We start from the raw sequence: 23,927 nt of genomic DNA on the forward strand, positions 1-23,927 counted from the left end.
GCAAAATGGCTTGCTCTTTTTCAGAACACTTGAATGGGGATATTTATTGCCCACCTCAACTTGAATTTCAGAAATCTACCATATTACTATCCCTTGTATTTCTTTTTCTATGAGTTTAGGTTCAAATGATACGGTCCAGAAAAATGCCCGCTATAATAGTCATAAGTTTATGACCCATAGATGAAGGAAAGTGTATCCTTTGTATTGGAATACATCACAATGAGGCTGATTGAAACACTATAACCTGTTTTTAGTCACCAGAGCTGCAAGTTGAAGAAATTTTAAAAATAGTATTTTTTTTATTTTAATAAAAAAATATTCTGAAGCAAGAAGTTGATATTGTTAACTGATGTAATTCGTTTTTGGAGGTCTTGCAACTGTTAGCAAGCTAGACAAAAACATAGCCAATGACATTTGGACATTTGGTCTTATACATCCCAGGTCCATAATGTCATGTTTCACAAATAAAAGAATTCCTGCACCCACAAAGTATCTCCAAATTCTAGGTGTAGATCTACCATTACTGAACGTAGTTTCCTGCAGCGGAAATTAACATATTGAGGTACATCCAGATTTATACCACATGCTGTCATGATTATGCCACATTCCAATATTCACACATCTTTTCTCAGAGTTATGTCCTGATCTGACACATTCTTGGTATCAGGGAAAGAAACAGAACTCTGATGGACCAAATCAAATCAGATTTGGAGAGGTTAAGGAGATGGTCTGCGGAACTGGACTACAAAAATCTGATCCACCAGATATGGAAATTCTGATGCTTTGCTACTGTTTGATGACCATCTGCACTTTAACAGTCCGGATCTAATAGCCTTTCTGGGAAGGCCCTCAAGATCTGCAGAAACATAAGTCACTTTAGAAACTATCACTTCAAAGAAAATAATCCCACTCAGTTCCCCAGCATGTAGCAAGAGCGGGAAAAAAATTCTTTCTTCTCAGAGAAGTTTTCTGACCCCTTGCACTTCTTAGGAACAGGAAAGCTTCCTATATTGTCCCACCTTCAATCCATTGACACCCCCCCCCCCAAATCAAATTTAAAACCAAAAACAACAGTAAATGCAATCTCATGGCAACTAAACGTATGCTGAATAAAGGGTACTACCAGTCTTGGTCCAAATAAGGAAGAGGCAGAGTGTTGGAAGAAAAATTACAAGGGCAACCGATCCCTGGCTAGGCGCACCTCATAGTCACATAGTCCAGTGCTCTCGCCTCACAATCAGGAGGGTGATGTGAGTTCGATCCTAGGTAGAGGCTAATATTTGGAATAGACCCTCCTGCTCGAGCAGGGGTTTACACTAGATGACATCCAAGATCCCTTCCAATTCTATTCTATGTTCTATATGCCTTCTATGTTACCAGATGGCCTCGTTAAGCCTCCCCTTCACTTCAGCGCAGGGGCGATTATTTCGTTGCGATCGCCCAAAATGAGAAAGCTTGCAAGTGATAGAGCCGATGATCCCAGCATAGTCTACCTTCTACCCACGGAAAACACCAGACAGCACTATTGCAGTTGTCCCCGATGGCCTTTCCCCCTTCCCCGGAGAGGGTAGGTCAACGAGACCTTTCCAACTAGACGAAATCAACGAGCACGGGGGAGAAGTCTATTTATTCTTTCTCAATCAATTTATTCCGAAGGAAGCGAAGCCAAACTACACGAACTGGATTGCAAAAGCCAGGGGACCTCTGTTCAAAACAGACTTGCGAGAGGCTTTTAGCGCACCTTCAACCTCTGGGGCAAGGAGGAAACAGTCCCGATAGCTAAAAGGGAAATGAGATCAGTTCTCAAGGCATTGCAGAAGCTGGGCTCGGTCTCGGCTGCCCAGCGATACAGACAGTCCGGTGCCCTAGCTCCGACTTCCTCCTTCCGCAGACGGCCATGGGGCGCCGGACTGGTCTGCTCTGTGTCTGTTTCGCGTTGCAGTTGATGGGGGCACAGGCGCAAGCGAGTAAGGACCGCGAGGAAGAGGCTGGCAGCGCGGATTTCCTGAGCCGCCAGCAGTACGAGCATTTGCAGAAGCAGCTCGGGGCCGTGCGGGACGTTTCCCACCGGTACTGGCATTCGCTGGCTTGCCAGTTGTGGCAGGAAGGCTGCGAGGAAGAGGAGGAAGGCAGCAGAGGCATCCTGGGACAGCACGGTAGGGTCCCCGCGGGGTTTCCCCCCTGGCGCTTTGCTGCCTTTCTCATTCGCGAATGGCCGCCCGAATTCGCCCTTGCAGCCTTCAAACTCCCAGAATTCTTACCGTGGGCTCTATGGCAGAAAGGACGCGGAAGTGCAGGCTTTGAACATAATTTCTAAGCATATTCTGAACGTGCTATTACAGAACAAGCGGGCGTAGAAATAATTCCGTTTTACATTGATATTTTAAAGCAGAGGTTTCCAAACTTGGCAACTTTAAGACTTGTGGACTTCAACTCCCAGAATTCTCCAGCCAGCTCTGGGAGTTGGAAGTCCACAAGTCTTAAAGTCGCCAAGTTTGGGAACCCCTGTTTTAAAGCTTGGGGATTCGGTCGGATATTGCTCCCTTCTTCTAAGAAATGCCCAAATAAATTGATTAAAGGATAAAGTAAAAAAATGCTCCCAATTCCCACAAGTTTTTACTAACACCACACTATAGATAGGTTTAATAAATGATTTTTATGCTGGTTTATCTAGGTATTTTGGAATAGGTTTCATATTGCTCTGAGACAATTGTAGAAGTAAAATGTCGAACTTTACAATCAAAGTAGCAAAAATCCATTGCCCTGTTAGAGTATTGTTCTCTGTAAAGCAAAAACAATTTTACATGTACAGCAGAATAAGAAAGTAAAATCCTATGGTGACTGAGAAGAAGAGCCTATCAGAAGAACCACACACCACGGGTAATGAAAAAAAAAATCCTCAAGAGTGTTGGAAGTTAAAACCCACCCCTCTCCTAGAAAAATGAAATATTTTAGGATATATTAAAAAGGCAGAATATTTCCCCTAAAAGAAGTAGAAACTCAGAGAGGCAGAAATTCAGCCACCCCACCTCCCACCTTTGGCCCAGGCCTTAATGGCCCATTTACAGTCTATTCTGCATAACAAAGGCCTACCTCCTTCAGGCAGACCCATTAGCTAGGGTCTTCAAACTTGGCAAGTTTAAGACTTGTGGACTTCAACTCCCAGAATTCCTGAGCTAACATGACTGGAGGAGGAATTCTGGGACTTGAAGTCCACAAGTCTTAAAGCTGTCAAGTTTGAAGACCCCTTGCATTATAGAAAGTGCAAAGCCCTTTCATTACATCATCCAGCAAGGCTCAGCCAAACCTGGAACTCAGGACAGCCTACATGGCCCCATGGAGCCTGCATGGCCCCATGGGAATCTGACAACCAAGCAGAATACAAGCTCAAATTCAAATCCCAACAGGGCATAAATCTCCCTCTCTCCCTCCCTCTCATTCTCCACCCCACCCTCCCTGAATGGGAGAAGGACTGATCCAATTCCAATCTCTTCTGATTACAGTAGTGGGAACTTTCCATGTGTGGCTTCTTATTTTCAGCAAAATGTTATCCATCCAAGACTTAACCATTTCCTTCCTTCTAGAACTGTTTCTCAGTTTGGCAACTTTAACAGGTATGGACTTCAGGATGCTGGCCAGGGAATTCTAGGAGTTGACGTCCCTGTCTCATAAAGGTGTCAAAATTGACAAAAACTTTTCTAGAACAAATGGATGTTGTTTGCTCACTTCTACAATTGCTTCACTGTGGGTGAAAGAACAGAAAAGGGATCATCGGAGAGACACAGGCTTGGGTTTCTTGTTGGGTTTCTTGTATCTTTGCATCTGTGTACTGAAATCCATGTGTTCTTTCAACTGGCTATCCCAGACTGGCTGATTTAGATCAGTACTAAAAGTAATAGTAAGCTCTGAAAAGTGGAATTACCCTTGTAAGAGAAGAATAGTATAGAAAAAGCTGCTATTGCACTTGCAGCAGAAATGACAAGAGAAAAAGTTGCTGTGCAGTATTGGTTACTTTGGGCAAATGAATGTTTTTTCATCAGGTGCAATGAAAATATCACAGCTAACAGCAAGATTTGTAAAACAGACTGAGGATGAGGAACAAGGTAGAAGTTTCTTCCAGCCAATTGCCGAGTAGCAATTCACTTTTTTTCCCCCAATCTGATGTTCTTACCTTTTAGATTGGAAGTTACCCATGGTGACAGAATTAGTCTCTACCTGGTACTGTGGCTTTGGCAGGTGCTGCCCAACAGGAGACTGCAGAGTGGTCAACAATATCACAGGTAAAGACTTGGCTTTCTTCTTATTTTAATTCCTTCCCTCCTCTATATTAAAAATACTGCATTACCCAAGTTCAACATTTATGCTTCTGAAATCTAGAAATTTGATGCTATACAGCTTTAATTTGGCTTAAAGGCTAATTAGCTTTGTTTTAAGCGGTGTATATTTTGTTTTATTAAAAAATAAATTATAGTACTCAATGCTCTTTTCCTAACTGCATCTCTTTTAGTATAATAAATACTATATCTTTCTGGGGAATGACAAAGCTATAAAACCAAAATCTTTCCCTTTAATTCCAACACAGTAAAGTTGCACTGTTCCTTTTTTATTTGACATGGGGACCAATTCTTTCCATTATAAACTAATGATTGAAGCACTGAGACTGAATACATATTTGATCAAATTAATTGGGAAGAAATGGTGAACAGAAGATGATTCTGCTAAAAGCAGCTATATTGGTTCTTCATAATTCCTCTCCTGATAAGGAGAGGACTTGAGATCACCCACAAGTGCTCTGTACATTTGCTTCTCCAATCTTTGATGGCTTTTGTGCTCTGGGACATGAGAAAATAGCTATTTTGCTCAAATTACAATTGTCACCTTTAATAGAAACTTCTCTACTTTCGGAAATATTTTTTGTTGACTATTTTCAGTCTGGATTAATTCTGCAGGTTTTGTCATGTTTTCCAAGTTACCTGCTGAAGCAGAGGAACAGAGATAAGAGATAAGAATTTACATAGAGAATATGTACTATCAAACGCAGTTATGAGAAATCTTTCTTTTCTGAAGAACCATTAGAGATTTCCCACCCACATTAAGCATATCTTCTTGCACAGCTACAAGAAGTACTTGTTTACATAAAGAAAGAACAGTAAGATCAAGGGTCTTCAAACTTGGCAAGTTTAGGGTTTGTTAGACTTCAATTCCCAGAATTCCTGAGCTAACATGACTGGAGGAAGAATTCTGGGAGTTGAAGTCCACAAGTCTTAAAGCTGTCATGTTTGAGGACCCCTGAGTAAGTGGATGACAAGTGGATTTTGGAGCCAAGGCTACAACTTGTGGTTTCACTTTTATTTGCTTTTATGTTTGACAATTTGAGCTCAAGAAAATTCTAACATGATCTTGAGAATCCTGATTTCTAGCAATGTAAGGCTTATGCAGTTTCCAAGTAACACCCTCTTTTTCTTTCCCACAGGCTTGGAACTGGTTCTGAGCAAACGACTCCATGGCCAACATTTGGCAAAAAAAATTGTCCTGAAAGCCATTCGGGGTTTCTTGGAAAAACGACAGCCCGAAAAAGCACTAACTCTTTCTTTTCATGGCTGGTCTGGTACTGGCAAGAACTTTGTAGCTCGTTTAATGGCAGAACATCTTTATCGAGATGGCCTAAAAAGCGACTGTGTTAAAAATTTTATCTCAGTACTTCATTTCCCTCATCTCAATTACATGGACCTTTACAAGGTGAGAGAATATTTGCATATTGTGTGTCTATGTGTGTGTTAAGTATAGTGCAGTTTTAGGGAGAGGCTTCTACTTAGAAGTCAGGCATGCAGAAGGTCCATGGATGAATTATTTTATCTTGGAAGATGTACAAAACAAGGAACTTTAGAATTCCTGGATGTTTAGGGAACACAACATTAGTGAAATCTGTACACGTCATGCCACATATCCACACAAGTTGCCTTGATTGTCATTCAATGGGCTATTGTAGATCACTGGTTTTAAAAAATCCTGGATTGGCTAATTAACTTAAAAATTGGCTATATTCATGTGAATCTTCCTATAGCCAAAGATCTGTTTGGGTTAATCCTGCTGCGTGGTCTCTCTCTAGCAAAGGGCACATGGGCAGTGGCCTGTCCTTAGGGATCCAAACAAAACGATGTAGCTTGACGAGACTAGATCAAAGTACACAGAATATTTATTTTGGTCCAGGATACAAAACAGTAAAGACAATATCACTGATGCTCAAAAGCAAGTCAAAGTTTAAAAGTCTAGGTGAGTAAGCTGAATTATGGGCACCTATTAATATGAATAACATCCAGAGTTAGGTGGCATAAAATTTTAATATGATTGGCTGTGCAGTTGGCAAGATCTTTAAACTGGATTTGGCATTTTTGTCCACTTCTTGAGTTCTAACCAAGGATCTGGGATAGAAAGATAGTGTTTAATCATATTAATATTAATAATATTGTTCCTGCTCTTAGCCATTGCCAAGTTTTGCAGTTTTGCTATCTGCTTAGACTGCTACGTTTTTGTTTACTGGTTTTATAATCCTTTGCCATGCCATGTTTCTTTTCTATCCTTCAGTTAGTCTTTCTTGAGGATCAGTTTAGTTTCTCCAACATTCAGAAAGCCTTTATGGCATACTATGAATGAGTGTGAATGACTATGACTTTATGGCAAGGGTCCCCAACCCCTGGGCTGTGGCCTGCTCCGGCCTTGAGTCGTTCGTAATCAGGCTGCAGAAGTGGTGGGTGAGCGTGTATGCACATGGTGTGCACACGCACTCCATTTGCACAAGTGGCGGTTGAATGCCCATCACTCACACAAATGGAGTTGTGCATGTGCCTACTTCTCGCACGGAACCATCCCCTCTCCCAACCACTCCTGCCATTCCGCAAAGCCGAAAATGTTACAGAACTCTGCATTATGGCATCACCTTCACTCGCCTCAAATACTCTTCCAATGTTTATCCAAGGAGCTCAGTATTTCAAGCTAAAAAAAGAAAAGAAGCCCAGTTGCCATGACTTAGCTTCCAGACAACTTTATTGGGATGACTGAGAACCTTCATCGACAGTTTGAAAGTTGTTAGTAAGTCAGTAAATGGCTTGTAGTTGCCAGGTGTTGCCCCTTTTGTTGAATCTTTCATTATCAGGTAGGTTTTGCCAGAAGTTAGCCATTCTTTAATTTCACCTTGTAGTATATTGTTGAACTGCTTGGCAATGAGTGAATGCAGACCAATCATGTTTCAACCAAAAGCTATAGCAATTCATCTTCACCTGGTCCTGATCAATTCTTGATCTTCCTTACCCTTTTCCCTGCTATATCTTCTGTGGTTACAAAGTCTTTCATTTCAATATCTTTTTTAAAAAATTCTTAACCACCTCCTTTAGCCAGGCTGCATTCTTATTGTACTTCTTTGGGTTGTCCCATATCTGCTCCCAGAAATGTGCTTTGTCAGGCAATTATAAAAACCTTTTTGGTGGGAATCACAGACCTTTAGATCATTCTCCCTTGGAAAATATTTCTGGTTCCCTCACTCATAGCATACAAACAAGGATTTTTAAATGAAAAAAACTTTTGGATTTTGTTGATAATTTCATATTGACTTCATTTTTCTTGATGTTTTAGAGATTGCTTTTAAAGGTTATTAAGGCTACTTAATAAGCATCAATTCTAAAAGAGGGGATACAAGGCCACAAATAAATCTCTGTCTACACCAATTTTATTTATGCCAATTTAATCATTCGTGCCTATTTTCCCTGTTCACTCAGGTTGAGCTAACAAAACAAATCACCGAGACAGTCGGACTCTGTGAACAATCCTTGTTCATCTTTGATGAAGCAGAGAAGCTTCATCCTGTTCTCCTCAAGGCCCTCGAACCATATGTGGGTCACAATGGCAACACTGACGAGGTTGATTACCGGCAGTCAATCTTCTTATTCCTGAGGTAATTTTTGTTTTGAGTATAAGAAACAAATCCTAAGTCATATTTTCTGGGGACTTTTCAGAATATTAAAAGTCTGAGCTTTTAATATTGAGGAGTAATCCAGGGTAAAAAAAATGAGGTAGAAAAATCTAGAAACATATCAAGACTTCCACAAGTTTATTAAAAAGCTCTTCCTGAAACTTTCTTGCCACTTCCATTAACAGATCCCGAGTTGCACTTTCTTTTGGCCTCGCCGAAAAGCTGAACTTTGCAAAAGCAATAAGATTTATTTCTGTCCTTTTACGAATTCTGTATAGTGCAAGTACAGAAACATACAGGGGATGATTATTTTATTCTCTGACCCTACTATTGACAATGTTGCTGATATTCAAGGATACCCTTTAGAGAAGAAAGACTCATGTTCTTAAAAATACCTTGCCTAACATCTAAGAAGCAGCTTTGAATCTTTAATTAAAATCTCATCTACCTTTATTAACAGCTGGTCTGTTGATAATGATAATTGAGTTTGAAAAGCAAATACAGTGGTACCTCAGCACTCATTCTTAATTGGTTCTTGGAAGCACAACGAATATAAAAAATGATGAGTATCAGAGCTTTCCCATTAGGAACAATGTCATAAGGCATCAGACATTGACAAATTTCGCTTGTGTGTTGAGTACCTGATGAATACCGGGACAAAATTTATACATCAAAATGCCTTGAGTACCAAATTCAATGAATTTTAAAGCAGTTGAGTACCAAGGTACCACTGTACCTATACCTTGTACCTGTACCTTGCTACCTATATTTCTTGCACTGGATCTTTGAAACCAGTAAGATTTGTGCCAATTTCTTTCTTTTTTATTTACTGGGACCAAAATTTGCCTAAAGCCCAATTGCTTTTTACTTAAGAGGCTAGGGATTTACCTAAGTGAACCAAATCCCTTACTGAAAATCCTCTTTAGAGGGAAGACAACAAACATGAATGCTATTAATGCACTAGATGTCTTACAACAAGTCTTTCTTTTTCTCAGTCTACCTATTCCACTATAATAATAATACTCTCCCAAAAGAGTAGGACAAAAAAGAAATGGGTAAAGAAATCATGCTCCACATCTTAATCTCATTCCATAAAACAGGAGGTAAAAATGCACATATGATTACAGAAAGATTGCCTGTCCTTACATTCCACCACAATCCATTCTGGGAAATTCAAGTGAATTCAGACTGATTTAATGTATGAGTAGAAATGAGAAAGTTTCACCCTCAGGACTTTCGACTAACAACTTTGCCCTGTGATATTATTGTGAATACAGGACAAGGCAGCTTATGTATTAAGGTTATATTTTGCTGCAACTGCTAAATTCTGTTGGTCAATGAGATGAGTTTTCGACTTACGATCACAATTGAGCCAAACATTTACACTGCTAAGCAAGACAGTGTTGCTCCATTTTACAACCTTTCTTGCCACAATTCACTGTTAGTAACACAAATGTTGGTGGAACTGGCTTCCTCGTTGACTTTGCTTGTCAGAAAATCCCCAAAGGTGATCACATGAACCCAGGACACGGCAACCATCTTAAGTACATGCCAGTGGTCAAGTGTCCAAATGTTGATCCCGTGGGGGACGTGCAGCAGTTGCAAGTGTGAAAAATGGTTGCAAGTCACTTTGTTTCAATACTGTTATAATGTCGAACAATCACTAAATGAATGGTTGTAAGTTGAGGACTATCTGTAATATTCTTTTTTTTGTACCCAGTAACACTGGTGGAAACATCATCAATAAGGTGGCCCTGGATTTCTGGCAAGCTGGTCAAGCTAGGGAGGAGATCACCATGGAATATTTAGAACAACTCCTGCGGAGGGACCTGCTGGATGCCCCAGGTAAGTTGCTGTTTGTTCTCAAGTCTTTACTGCCACTGAAGTTCTAACTCGGGTAGTAATGCAATTTTTTTGTCTTTTGCAAGATATTGATCAAAGGCAAATGTGGAGTACTATTTGCCCATACACAAATCATATCAGTGCTTTTAAAAAATGTGTTAATTTTCACCATTCTAATGGAATGAATAATATGACCACAAGCAATAATTGGAGGGATCTGTTAACACATATTGTGGCAAGCCAGGTTTTATTTTTCTTCAAATGTTTGAAATTTCCCTTCTCACCTGCAGTTTAATAGGCATGTTTGGTCTAAAAGGAAATATTACAGCATCTTAATATCATGTTTCATGACATAAGCTTTTATGAACTAGGTATCTATTCATCTACTCTTGCAAATGTAAACAGAGATGTTAGTGGGAAAGAGACCTAAATTTTGAGGTCAGAGGGAAATGAAATGCAGTAACATTAAAATGATAACAGTAACATCTATAAACAGGTGGTATCTGCCGAATCTAGCGATACCTTCATTGTAGCTTGGTAAATGAATGGGCCCCTTTTTCATTCCTTAGCTTAGCTGAATCAAAGGAGGAGAAAGTGGGTTTTTATGAACAGGTACACATGATCAGTGGAACAGTTTTTGCTTAGCCAGGTCTTCCAGACTGAAATGAGAGAAGATTAACCCTGTCAACTGTCTGTAGGAATGGGATGAAATCCCAAAATATCCCTGGAAACAGGAGTTTTTCTAGATACTCCATTTCCATTTCCTTGTGTGTTTTACTCTGCAAGATAAGAGGCAGAGTAAGCCCCTTCCATAAATTCTACTGCAGTGGCTCCAACCTTGGTTAGTCTGCCAGAAAGTTTTCAGTTTGCTTTTGTCCAGTTGAGGGGGTAGGAGGATGATTTAAGTCTACTAGTTACTAGTAATTATCCACTGTCACACAAAGAGTTGCATCAGAACACTATATGGCAAGATGAGAACCCTCTGTATGACCCAGCAAGCTAAATAACGGGAGGTAAGTTACCTATGTAAATAATTCAGCAGAATGGGTACCCACAAGCATTTATTACAAAATGCCTGCATAACACGCAAGAAAGAGAAATGAAGAAAGAAGGTATGAGACCAACTATTGTATGTAGCACACCCTGCCATACATCAAAAAAAGAATGCAGCTTCTGACGTCTGCAAGTGAGTATCGCGCACTGCCCAGAGGCTACCATAAATCATGCATTGCAAAGATCACTCGGAGGTGGGAGTTACTTCTAATATAATCTACCAGGTCCCTTGCATGGATTGCCCCTTTGACTGTGTAGGACAGATGGGGAAGAAGCTAACCACCAGATTACAAGAACACAAGCAAGCAGTCAGAGATCCAAACTCATTGGTAGCCTCACATTGCAATGAACCAAGACATACACTCAATTTCACAGCTATTAAGATCTTTGGCTGTGCAGGTAGAGAGCGCCAGGGAAATGATTGAAGCCTGGGAAACGGCCCCCTTGTCAGTTAATGAGGAGTTCTGATTTGCCGCCAGCTTACCAGGTACTGGGGACTTGGCAGTACAAGGAAAAAATAGCCAATCACTGGCCATCAACCCACCAATCAACCAATAGGAAGGCATAGAATAACCCAAAGCACAAAGAGAGAAGTCCCCGAGGATGGGCTCCAGCATGAGTGAAAGCTCAGAAGACTAAACCTCTTGGTCCCAGTGACCAATCCAGAATGGATCTTGCAACATAAGATTTTTCACTGTTGCTGATATTATCTTAAAATATGCCATATGTATCAAAGATACTATAAACTCTTTTTGGTCTTCCCGGTAATGCCAAGTAACTAGTTACTGTCTACCCTGGTCAATAATGAAGAAGCAGGAGATACCAGATATTGAATTGTGCCTTTTTTTTCCCCAGACACCCACAACTTTCTTCTTCAGAAGAACCTCATAGACTTTCTGGTCCCTTTCCTGCCTCTGGAATATCACCATGTGAAGCTGTGTGCTCGGGATGCTTTTCTTGCTCGAGATCTACAGTTCACTGAAGAGATGCTAGATGAGGTTGCAAGGACAATATTTGCTCCCAAGGGGAATAAATTATTTTCTGCTCAAGGTTGCAAATCAGTATCTCAGCGTATAAACTAGTTTCTTCTTTGACAGGGGGAAGGTGAAGATTGAAAGTGAGTTTCTCTTATCTTATACAAGGGACATATATTTTATTTATTACGCTAACTAGTGTAATATTACCTGTGTTCTCCATATTATTGGGGTTGCTCAGCTAAAAAAGGTAAGAAAACTCCATTGCGGATATCTAATCTACATGAAATGGTTTGACTGAAATAGTAATATATCCAGAGTATTTTTCCAGTACTGGTTACAAATGATGCCTTTGGGTCATATTGTTATCCATTATATTGAGTGGGTTTTTAAGACAGCTTGGAGAGAAGATATGTGAGGCTGACTTAATTTTATTCCAGGTCTTAGATAGCTAACAATGATTTGAATCAAACAAATTCTTAGTCTGCATTCTTAGTGCAGTGGCTGGGCAAGGAGCGATCATATTCCCTTACAATGAAATCTACCTCTTCCACAATCCTTGTGTCGAATTAAGGTATGGAGGAAATATTTTGTCCTTTATTAGTGGCCTGGTGTCAATCTTCATTTTATATATATTTAATATCTTTCTATCTAAATATTTCACATGAATATACATATCAAAAGACAAAATATGTGCCATTCTTTTTATTATAACTTTTACAACAGGACAAACTATATACTTCCAGTCCAGCACTGAAATTGAGCAATAAGGTTCCAGTTCTGTGTGATAAAAGTACTCCTTGTATAAACCACTATTTGCTGGTATTGCACTTCCGTTGTCTTTGTAGATTAAAATGTTGAATGGAGGGTTGCTTTTGTGGGATATTGAAGTTTGGCATTCATAGCAGGCCACTAGCTTTGTCAGAATAAATATACACAGATTTAGCTAGCCAGATATACTCAATTTGTAAGAGCTATGTATGTACACAGACTGACTGAACACGGAATTTAAGTTTCGAAAAATACACAAACCTTGTGCAAAATTGAACCATATGGGGAAGACCAAAGTGACTTTGCAGCAACATAGGTGTCCCCAGCATCTGATCCTAGTTCAATCCCAATTTAGAAGAATAAATGTTATAGATTTTAGGGCAAATGATAGAAATTGGGTTTTTTTGTTCTCACATTTTAGTGTTAATGCTTCACAAATGTAAAATACAGGTAGATCTCATTTAGCAACTACCTCAAGATTATGAAGATGATGACAAAGTAACTGTCAGACACATTTGCCATTACAGTCAGTACATGCCCTGTGCTTGAGCTTCCCATCACCACTAACCCCACTTAAAACTAGTGATCTTTTCTTGAACTTTCTATCACAGTGTTTTCTTCTCAAAAATGCTACCAGCAAGTTAAGATGCCAAGATCTATGATTTTAATTAGCCAGTTTTTAGCTGATACCTGCAACCAGGGTTGCCATCTGGCCATTTTTCTGGCCAAATTTGAGAAATCTGGCCGTATTTCTATCTGCTTGGCCGTGAAAAAAAATGATGTCTCTGGCCAAATTTATTTGGCCGAAATTTGGCCGTACGAAAGTTGCTTGGCCGTGAAATTGGCCAGATTTCTCCTTCCCTCGAGCATGCGTGTCACCATGAGCAAAAGGACAAGTGCGTCCTCTCAGTTCTCCGACACGCCCGCTTCCTCTCAACTCCGGTCACACACCCCTTCGGGACCTTGGCACCCGGCCACGCCCCCTTCCCGCCTGTGACCCAAGCAGGGGCGGCGGCTCCTCCAACACCACACCCATTCCTATTATGGCTTGTTCCAACACCACGCCCCTCGGCTTCCCCACCCATCCCGAGCTCCCCTTCCCTCGCACATGCGCATCACCATGAGCAAAAGGAGGACAAGCGCGTCCTCTGGCGCTCTCCTTCCCTCGTGCATGCGCAAAAAATAATTTGTTTTGACTTGAGTTTGGCCGCAGAACCAAACTGCAATCTGGCAACCCTGCCTGCAACTGATAAGTATTTAGTTACTTTCACATGTTTGGCTTTTGTTGTCTCCTGTGCTGCTGGGGGCTCAAAGCCACAAGTAAGCTAGGCAAATAGCTGGTGCTGGTGTACTTCTTTCCATGTGTATTTTTCATTGTGTACCTGCTTACTCTCTTGTAATCCCTTCCTCTCCAATAAATGTAAATACAAACATTAATCCCCTTCTTGCTAATTATCCCAGCCTCACACCTTTGGGTGAGTATTCCAAAAGAGAAAAGGGAAACTGAACAACAATCACGGGCACAGTTACAATCATGTAGTGCTGAGACGACAATCCCAATTATGATGTCTTTTAAACAAGGACTACCTATAGTCCAAGATAGGGAATAATTTAAGATCTGCAGATAGGCAAGCAGTTGTGTATTATGTGTGCCAGACAGTCATGCCCCATTTCTTCTCCTATACATCCTGTGAACGGAAGCACATAGACCTAAACCTTCCATTTAATTTTCAGAGTGGCTTGTTACAAAAGCTGAGCAGAACATCGTGCCTAACCGAAAAGGTATTACACAAATTGTTGACATTTGATTTGCTAGCCAAATGACGGCAAGATTGTATTTACTGTCTAGGTTAGTTTGCTAAATGATGTAACATTTGTAACCTGTGACTGGGGTGAAGAAGCAGAAGGTATACAGTGCAGAACAAAATGTGCTTTGAAATATGAATCTGTCTTGTGTTAGCAGTTTCACCAGAACCATTCCCATTTGTGTACAACATTTCAGCATCTGAATGTGTGCTGGTAAACTCTGTGGATGATTTCCACAGAAAACTAGTGAGTTCCTTGAATTCTGACCGATAATAAATCATTTGTGACAGCTTTCACATGTTCAAGTCATCATACATGTAAGTGTGAAATGCCAAACCAGTTCCTTTTTTAACCTTTTATGTATATAACTGCATGTTTTTCTTTTAATTTCATTATTCACTCAGTCACTTTGCCGTAAAAGAAAGTAACATATCCTGAAATTTAATTGCCAATAAAATATTGCAATTTTTATTTAAAACAAAATGCAAATTGGCAAAAATCTCTGGAACAGGCAGAGGCAATGCCTCCAAGGGCCTTACTTACATCAAGTTAACACTGTTTGCAGTTCACAGTCAGGAAATAGTGAAAATTTAAATTAGAAAAAAACCAAATATATTACAAACAACAACAAAAAACAAAGTAACATTTGACAACACTAGTAGTGTGGGTTTTTCTGTGTCAGTCGCACATTTCAGTTTCACCCATTTTAATCCTCAGTGAATTCAACTAACAGAGTGCTGGGTTGATTAAAATCCTTAGCCATTCCCCCCCTCCCCCGCCCTCTGGAAAGCTACCTCTTACACATCATACAACGTTGGCCATTTTTGTCCTAGGCAACTTTAGAGAAATTACACATTCCTAATATGCCACTTTTCTGGATTAGAGGAAAAGGCCACATTTTCACATCAAGAGTTGTACTTGAACCAACTGTGCACAGGCAACTCTTAATACAGTACTGTGAATGGAAAATAGAAAGTGGTGTCTGATCATGGTCATTGCTTTAGTCATTTCAGCATTTCCTAAGTCTGTATTTTAAAACAAGCACGCCATCCATTAAGAAGCAGAAAAGGGGACTAGCCAATAGTCTATTTGCTTGAAAGAAAGACTAGATGTTTCCAAGTTAATTTTTAATATAGGGGCTCATCATATATCAATAGGAGACTGAGCAATGAGTAATTGAGAAGGACTACTTCTCTTTAATCTTTTGTGGAGAGGGGTCATCTTAAATGAAGGCTCATTTCCTTTCAGTTAAATATAGTTCCAAGATCCATGCAGTCTAAAATTGGGATGTCCAGTAGCTGCTTGGGAAAACTTCTAGCAAATGAGCAAAATCAATCAATAAAAACCTTTCCTAGATTGCACTGAGATGAGGGAAAAGGGGTTGCGCTTCCATTCAGATCAAAAATAGAGGGAAAGAAATGAAGCATGTGACAAAGTTTTGTAAATTGATGGCCATTTTTAAGCAATACTTAATTCTGAAATAACACAAAGATTGGACAAGCTTTAATATGTAAAACATGTATGAAATGTATCTTCATAATTTAGCAATAATTTTTTTTCATGAGGTGGAAAGCAAAAACTTTTTCCCCTTGTTTTTGGCAAAAAAAAAAAGGACTTTGAACAAGAAGGATTTGAGAGCATTATTTAGCCAGCTTTGAAGACAATGACCAAACAATAATCTGTTTTAAATCTGTGTTTTCCATGTTTAGAGTTTTGATGATATATACTTCTAAAATAGAAATTTTAGACTTCGCATCTCTACTCATATAGCGTCATAATATGCTATTCAGCAGAACAACTTCCTTAGAGAATGAATGTTTTATCTTCAATTCTGCTTTAAGACTAGAGAATCAACAAAAATGTTGCTGAAAGTGTTAATTTTCAATGCAGAGCTTCGGGTAAGCGTACAATTCTTTTGGTTATTGACTCCCTAAAAACTGTCCTGTGAAATTTCAGCAGCAAACCACTAAAAGAACAGAGGAGCAATGAGAAAATCAAACAATAAAAATCTGTAGGTTTATATTTTTTTAAAAAAACCTGCATGACACAACTACCTTAGTAATCCTACCTCTAACAGCTTGCAAATTGTTCCTGCAACATTATTCCATTCACAGGAGCCCTTAGTTCCCCAAAATTAGAACCATTTTTTGAGCATCTAATATTCCTTACTCAGGGGAAAAATAATTTTTCACTATTTTGCAAATCCATGTGCTCAGGAAATTCCTATTTGTTCAAGACCGCGCATGGATTTTAGTTTGAGATGAATTTGCTGGAGAAGCCTGATATTTTGTACTATATTTTGAATTAACTGGAGTTTGCCAATCAATCTACAGTACTACAATTATTATTTTTTTAAAAAACATGATAGTACAAGCACACTGCTCTAGAATTTCTGCTATTAGGAGCACAGTAATATTATTTTTGAATGAATTGTATATAATACCAAAACGCTATTTCACATTATGGGACTGATTCGGTTCTTACAGTTTCCAAGGCAACCTGGGAACATTTTGAATTGAGCAAGGAACCAATAGAACACAAACTATTCCATCAACTAAAACCAGAGTTCTCTCATAAGATTCCATTAACTATTAACATCATCCCTTTGCCCCAAATAGGCTGTAGAAACTTCTATCAAAGGTGCAAATTAACAGATAATGCATTCCTGTCATGTTTAGAACTACAGTTTAGACTTACTCAGCTTCAAGAACAGCATATACAATATACCGTTCTGCCCCTCTTATCTTCACTGTAGCAAGGTAACCAATAAAAGAAGACACGAAGCAGAGATTTATAACAACAAAAGTAATAAAGGCAAAGTTTATGCATTATTGTCTGAAAAGAAATTATGGCATTCTTGAGCAAAAGAGAACATCTTCCTATCATTATCAAGAAAGATCAAAATGGTAATCTGAAACTCATGCAAAACCAGAAAAAATTCTCTGCATATCCAAGGTACGGTACAATCTCAAACAGCCTTCATTCAAATCTTAGGTTGGATTATACTAAGATGTATGACAGCTGAAATTCAACTACTGATTCTGGAAGATACCAGTTTGGGGCAATGGCTTTAAAGCTTTCAATGCCTAGCAGATATTATTCAGAGTCCCCTAATGATCCCTTGATTAGTTTCCATCCCATACCCACACACATTACACTTATCTCTTTTTAAGGGGTGATTTCTTTGATTCACTCTCCCAAATTTTGGATATGTTCATCATTATACCGAAAATTCAACAAAGAAGCATGGGCCAAGAACTGTAAGTTTTGATGAATTGCATTTTTTTCACTTGAACTTAATGCATAGCCTGGTACAGTCTGGCCTATGAAGCAAAAGTGATTCTTTTCATTTTTTTCACTAGCATATATTGTGTACAGATTCCATGATAATTTCGTATTTACACAATCACCAAAAGGTTCACCATAAAAACCAATAAACATGCAATGTTTTAAACTTTCAATACTTAAACATGACCAATTAAAAAATTAAAAGGTACATGAAATTTGGCCCTAAATGAATTTAGATTAATGCTTCTAATTGATGAAAATAAGATACTAACAAAGGTGCAGTGGCAGGTAGAACTGCTGGAAAAGCTAATGAGAAAATGTGCCCAAGGAAACCCTAACAGAACAGTAAACAAAGGAGAAAAATTTTAGCAGAAACCAATGTGTCTGCAAAAATAACTTAAGAAAGATCCAATGATAAAAAGGGCACATATAGAAGTTTTGAAAGGGGGAAGATCACCAAGGAAGAATATCTGCAGATTACCTGGATTTGTAGAGATGGCATAATGAAAACTAAAACTCAGAATGAGCCAAAGTTAAACAAACAATCCTAAGAATCTTCCAAAAGGAGGTTCAACATATGTGTACAGCTACAATGTGTCAGCTGGTCAATGAAAACAGTGAAGACTGCTTGATTCTTATTCAGTCTTGTCCAAAGAGGGCATACATCCTGAGCAATTATGAAGAACAGATTGTTTATATTTCACCTAGCTAAGGAACAGTTGTTAAAGGAATTCGCACTCTTAGTTGACAGGTGAGACAGAGCAAGAAAACCTTAGAGTCAAGTCCAACTTTGGCCTCATTGGTGGCTTTGGACCAGTCTTTTATTAGCCCCCCTTTTTCTCACAGAGCTGTTATGAAGAAAAGCACAGTAGGGTGTTCTATATATTCCTTCTTTTCCAAATCACAGGAAGTAATTGTCCCATTCTGTTCTGAACTGAACTTAAGTATTATGTCCACTCCAGTTCTTAGTATTTATTTTATATCACACTTAATCACCCATTTCCCTCAGACCATTACCCTTATAAGAAAATTTTAAATGACCATAACAAGTAGAAAGAGAAGCAACAAAGATGATCAGGGACTGGAAATCAAGTGCAACAGGAGAGATTGAGGGAACCAGTCAATATTAAGAAAAGATGGCTCACAGAAGGAAATAAATACCAGGCCACAGGAAAATGGTCTTAATTTTCAACAAGCCGTATTCCTGCTGAATGTTAGAATAATTTTCAAATAGGAGGACCAGTTCAACAGTCAAATCAGTTATTGTAAAATAGTAGTTTCCCTTCACTGGAAATCTAGTATAATCTGGGCAGACATTTGTTGGAGGTTGGACTCAATGGTTTAAATAAACTGTATCAATGATATAATGTACAATTCTATGACAATCAGGATGATTTTAAGTCTGATGCAAAAGGAATTTGCAGACATGAACAGTAGTGTGTGTGTGTGTGTTTGTGTACACATGCGCAATATCAGAGAAGTAAATTTTCTCCATCTCAAGCTACCTGTTACTTACCAGAACAAAGCTGATTTATTTTGGAGCGATAATTTCAGTGACAATAGAATTAGAATTCTGTGAGGGGAAGATTTTTATAAATTATCCCAGGCATATATGAAGTTCCAGGCCCTTGCATTTTTAAAACAGATTTTGTATTAAGAGCAGCATATGGTGAACGTAAACATATTATATAAACCACTGTCCAACATGTAAATAATATCCGAATAACTCAAATCCAGAATTCTCTCAGGAAAGCAGAACAGTAATGGAAGATGCAATGGGCACCAGAGGCCAATTCGAAAAGCCATCAAGAAAAAAAAAGTGTCTGCATGATGAGAATGGGGATTGTAGACACAGGTATAGATACCCATTTTTTTCTTGCTCAGAAATGAAAGAAATTGTGCATTGGACGTCTGCAGCATGTACTGTTCTCTAAAGCTGTGCAGCAGTTTGGATTCAAAATAGGAATAATGATTCCAGGTACGGGGAACAGTCCCATAGAACCCATTGAAAACTACTTAAAACCTCTGCATGCTAGTGTTAGCTACCGCACAATCCCAAGAAAAAAAGACAAATTGCAAATAGATACTATGTGAGTTGCTCTGGATGCTCTTTAGCATTTTCCCCCTTTGGATCCGAAGCATTGCAGAACCTGCTTATGTGAAGACCTTATTATTCTGAATCAGAAATGGAACCCAAATGTGCTTTTATTCTGTGGGTTTTCCCCATCTAATAATGTTGCATGTTCAGTTACTATGAATGTGCTTTCAATTTCCTTCTCCACACAATATGGCTAAAAACTCTTCCATTTATGTATGGTTTAAGGCTGAAATGAATAACCCACTTGTGACTGAGGCCATAACGTAACTAATTAATGGTAGCTAAACAGCTCCAGAGAACAAAACGGTATCCACCATGTTATGTGGTGGGAATCAGGATTCCCAAGACATTTCAAACAGGGTCTTCATGATTTCTTTCTATTAAGCCTTTCAAGTATCAAATATCCTATACCTTCCTTGTTTTGTTTCTTGACAAAAAAAATGGGAAACCACAGCTCCATTGTTCAACAGTTTGTTGCAGAATTTCAATAAACAGAATGAGTTCAGGGGATCTGGCATAAACAAAAAAAAATAGGCCTTGTGGAAGCATTTAGCCTGATTTCTCTACCTTTCAGAAGCAAACGTGTTGTGCAAATGCTAGTTTAAAGTCACAGTAATCACAGAAAAACCCCAATATCATTTACTTAACATCAGTGGATTTTTGAAATTAGTGGTCCCATAGCAAGTGGACTTTAGAGGATGAGTTTTGCAACTGGACTACTTGAAGGGAGACGGCATGTTTATCCAGACTAATCACTTATAATGCATCCATGTGCAGGCAGTGTCTTGAAACTACAAATAAAGCAAAAATCTAAACAAAGAATCCCTATCAGCAATACACTTGAATTGGTATTCCAAGAGCAAATTTATAGTTCTACTAGAAAACATGAAGGCCTCAGGTCTCTAGTTCTCTCAAAAAGAAATGACATTAAGGTAAATAAAATAGGAATGTAGAGAACACTAGCAACATTCTGCAGTGTTTTTAATTCAAAAGGGCTCCTCAAGGGATAGCAAAGCCACCACTGTACCAAAGTTCAATGCCAGAGATAAATTAACAGTTTCTTGGGCATGCTATCCCCCCAAAGAACTCAAGTGATTGCCATTGGTTAGCTAACCATGCTATGCTACCCACGTGGTGAAGACTGCAGTATGAGTGTAAAGTGTGATTGTGTGAAATCCAGTGGCAAGTCTGCTTAAATTGTCATTCAATTTAACATTCATGCTGTGAAAGAGTGAACGTATGAGTGACTAATATCAGATGGGGATGATAAAGGGGGATGCATTTCATATTCCAGCTCTTTTGTTGTTTTTGTTTTTTGCATCTACGAATACAGCAACCAATTGCACTGCAGAAGGTCTACCAGACAGGCTAGTGCATACACATCCTACAGTGCCAATCTTTTTTTTTAAAAAATATAAAAGACTTTCCCTCAAAATTATCCTCTTTCTTGGAAAGATCTAGTTGACTTCCAATGGCACCTCTAAGCCTTTCTGATATGACCTCAGAAAGTTAAAACACAGAGTAGTGCAGAAAAAGAACCTCATCTCTTTTCCAGTAATTCTAATCAACTGGACAAGCATCAAAGAGAATAAAGCACCTTATCAAATCAAGGGTACCTTCGTGGAATCTCCTTCCTCCCAGAAGTGAACAAGAGCCCAAGCTCTATTTTTGCAATTTTCTCACAAAGGCAAATTCCCAATATTTTGCCCATCTCAGCTGCAATCATCTAACCCCTGTGAAACTTTGCTTCCCTCTTATCTGCCCCATGTACTGAGATGAACCTGTAAACATGTGAGCTCAATGATCTGAGGTACTTCACATAAAACTTACTCAAGTATCAGTCTCTTCTTTCAAAACATTAACATAGGGAAAAAATGATTAGAAGAAGTCACTCTGACTCTTCTCTCAATTTTGTGAACTTTTTTTTTCTCTCCTAAGCAGATGGTTTGACAGTAGCTACCTCTGAACAACATCACTGATTTCTTGTACACAAGACAATAAGTTATTAAGTACAGGATTTGCTCCAGACAGATTAGCAGCCATCGAGGACACCTGCAGTTCCTGCAGGCTAAGTTCCAGTTTGCTTACGGCTTCCCGGAAGGCAAATTTGTTGCGTGTTTGGGGGATGCAATCCACATAACCTGAACAGTAATCTAATAGTTGGTGCCCAGTATCTACCAGCTGGCTATTGGTGGTAGGCTCTGCAATGGCACTGGAGAAGAGGTCTGCACATTCCAGAAGCGCCTCTTTGCTGATCTTGTCTGCTGAGATTCTCTCAGCTGTCTGCTTGGTCTTTCTCAGAGCAACTTTAGCTCCCGCTGTGCCATTGGCCATTTTGGCAGGTGACGAAGACAATGGCAAAGGCACTTGAGGTGGAGGCATGATTGGCCTTGCAGCTTTTCCACCAGTAGGTGCCACTGTTACCTTTTTGCTGCCCTCACTATCTTGCCCGTGCTGTACCAATGCTCCATTATCCAACTCTTCTACTGTATCTGAGGTGCCTGGAGGCTGATGAAGGAGCCTCAGGACTGCTTGTGGTGGAGGCGGCGGCGGCGGCGGAGGTGGAGCACACTTTGGTTTTATCCGTCTGGGTCTATCCCTGTCACTAGAAGCAGTGCCCTGATGCTCAGATAAGAGCTTGAACCGATTCCCCTGAGAGTCTGTGCCAATGAGCTGCACCTCAGCTGGTGTATGCTTCAGAGTAGGTGAGATAAGAACGGGCACTTTGTGATTATGAGTGGTTGGAAGTATTGCTGCAGCCTTGGCTGGAGAAGGCCAGCCTGGTTTTTCTTCCCCTTCTACTGAACCTTGTCGTATCCCACTGTTTTTTTCTTTGCTTTTCAGGCTTGCTGCTGCTGTTGGCCCGTGACAATCCTTCTCTGAAACAGATGTGTCCACAGAAGGAGTCCTGAGAGGAACAGCTGTAGCACCCCTCGGCAGCAGTTTAGTTTTTGGTCGGCTTCTGGTCAGCGTTTGAATATCTTCACCCTTTTTAGGGAGAAGATCATTGGACTTGTCTGTGTTCTCCTCGGGCTCGGAGGAAGTGGATACTGTCCTTTCCAGCTGAACTTTGGACCTGTGGCAATTTCGGGGAAGAGTCATTGCCATTCTCTCCTGCTCAGGAAGACCTGCAGACATGGAAGATGTGGAGTTTGATCGGGGAAAAGGTTTTGAAGCTTCATCACCTCCAGTGGGCCTCCCGGCTCGTAAGCCAAATGTCTTTTTAATCAGGCGAGGTGTAAAGAAGCCTGTGAGGCCTGACCAACCACTACCAATGCTTGTGCCCCCACTGCTGCTGCCACCCCCATCTTCCCCATAGAAGTTCCGCTGTGCAAAGCTCCCAATATAACACTTGGATAAGCAAAGATTTCCATCTGGCTGGGACGGAGTAAATGAAAATCCATCAATATGCTGCAATGGACCAACTCCGGAAAAATTACCCGTTAATTCATACTTCTTATGAGCCTGGTTTTCCATTTCACGGAAGGAACTGCTGCGTTTGGGGGGCGTAGGGGCATTTTTCTTTTTCATAAACGAGCTAAAGAAACCACCTTTTCTGTCTCTGGTAAAGGTAGTTTCTCTAGTATCTTCTAACAGGCCACTAGGTGACTTGTCTCTCTGTTTACGAGGTAGTGCTGGGGATCCGCTGGTCTGCTGTGTGCTTCTGATAAAACCTAGACAAAAGAACAGAAAAGTCTGCTGCTCCATTTTTTAATTGGTCATGTTTAAGTATTGAAACTTTGTGTCTCCTTCACAGTGAAAGGAGAGGAAACAGCCTTGCTGTTCATCAGAGAAATACTGATATTTAACTTTTAAAAGAAATAGAAGACTGGTCTGCAGAATTATCCTTTTTTCCCAGCAAAAGCAGAAGAATTGATAAGGCTTAGGAAACTTGAGTCTGTGCTCTTTGCTGTGAGGGAAAGCATATTTAAAATGCTTCTTTTTCCTCTCAGTAATCAGGATACATGATCATGGACACGTCACTGATATTTGGCACAGCCTTTCCTTCCTTTTAATTTCCTAGTTTTCTCTCCTTATCTTGACTCCAGTCATATTGATTTCAGATATTCCCTAGCATATTACACAAATGAGTAAATTCTCTGTATTACATTGCTTAAATTTCTTCTGT

The 23,927-nt window shown here is 39.6% G+C and overlaps 2 protein-coding genes across 2 annotated transcripts in view; one reads left to right on the forward strand and one right to left on the reverse strand.

Moving 5' to 3' along the window:
- Positions 1-1,514: 1,514 nt before the first annotated feature.
- Positions 1,515-16,762, forward strand: TOR3A (torsin family 3 member A). Its single transcript, XM_026703312.2, has 6 exons — positions 1,515-2,156; positions 4,179-4,280; positions 5,474-5,739; positions 7,773-7,948; positions 9,687-9,811; positions 11,717-16,762. The coding sequence occupies exons 1-6, from the start codon at positions 1,898-1,900 to the stop codon at positions 11,941-11,943; spliced, it is 1,155 nt and encodes a 384-aa protein (XP_026559097.1). The 5' UTR covers positions 1,515-1,897; the 3' UTR covers positions 11,944-16,762.
- Positions 14,853-23,927, reverse strand: part of ABL2 (ABL proto-oncogene 2, non-receptor tyrosine kinase) — a 68,133-nt gene continuing 59,058 nt past the window's right edge. The window contains exon 11 of the mRNA XM_026703311.2: positions 14,853-23,472. Within this exon, the coding sequence (XP_026559096.2) occupies positions 21,755-23,472 (1,718 nt within the window). The 3' untranslated portion in view covers positions 14,853-21,754. The remainder of the gene's footprint in view (positions 23,473-23,927) is intronic.

The sequence above is a fragment of the Pseudonaja textilis genome, chromosome 3, assembly GCF_049901715.1.
Source record: "Pseudonaja textilis isolate UNSWEBS1 chromosome 3, rPseTex1.2, whole genome shotgun sequence".
Taxonomy (NCBI): domain Eukaryota; kingdom Metazoa; phylum Chordata; class Lepidosauria; order Squamata; family Elapidae; genus Pseudonaja; species Pseudonaja textilis.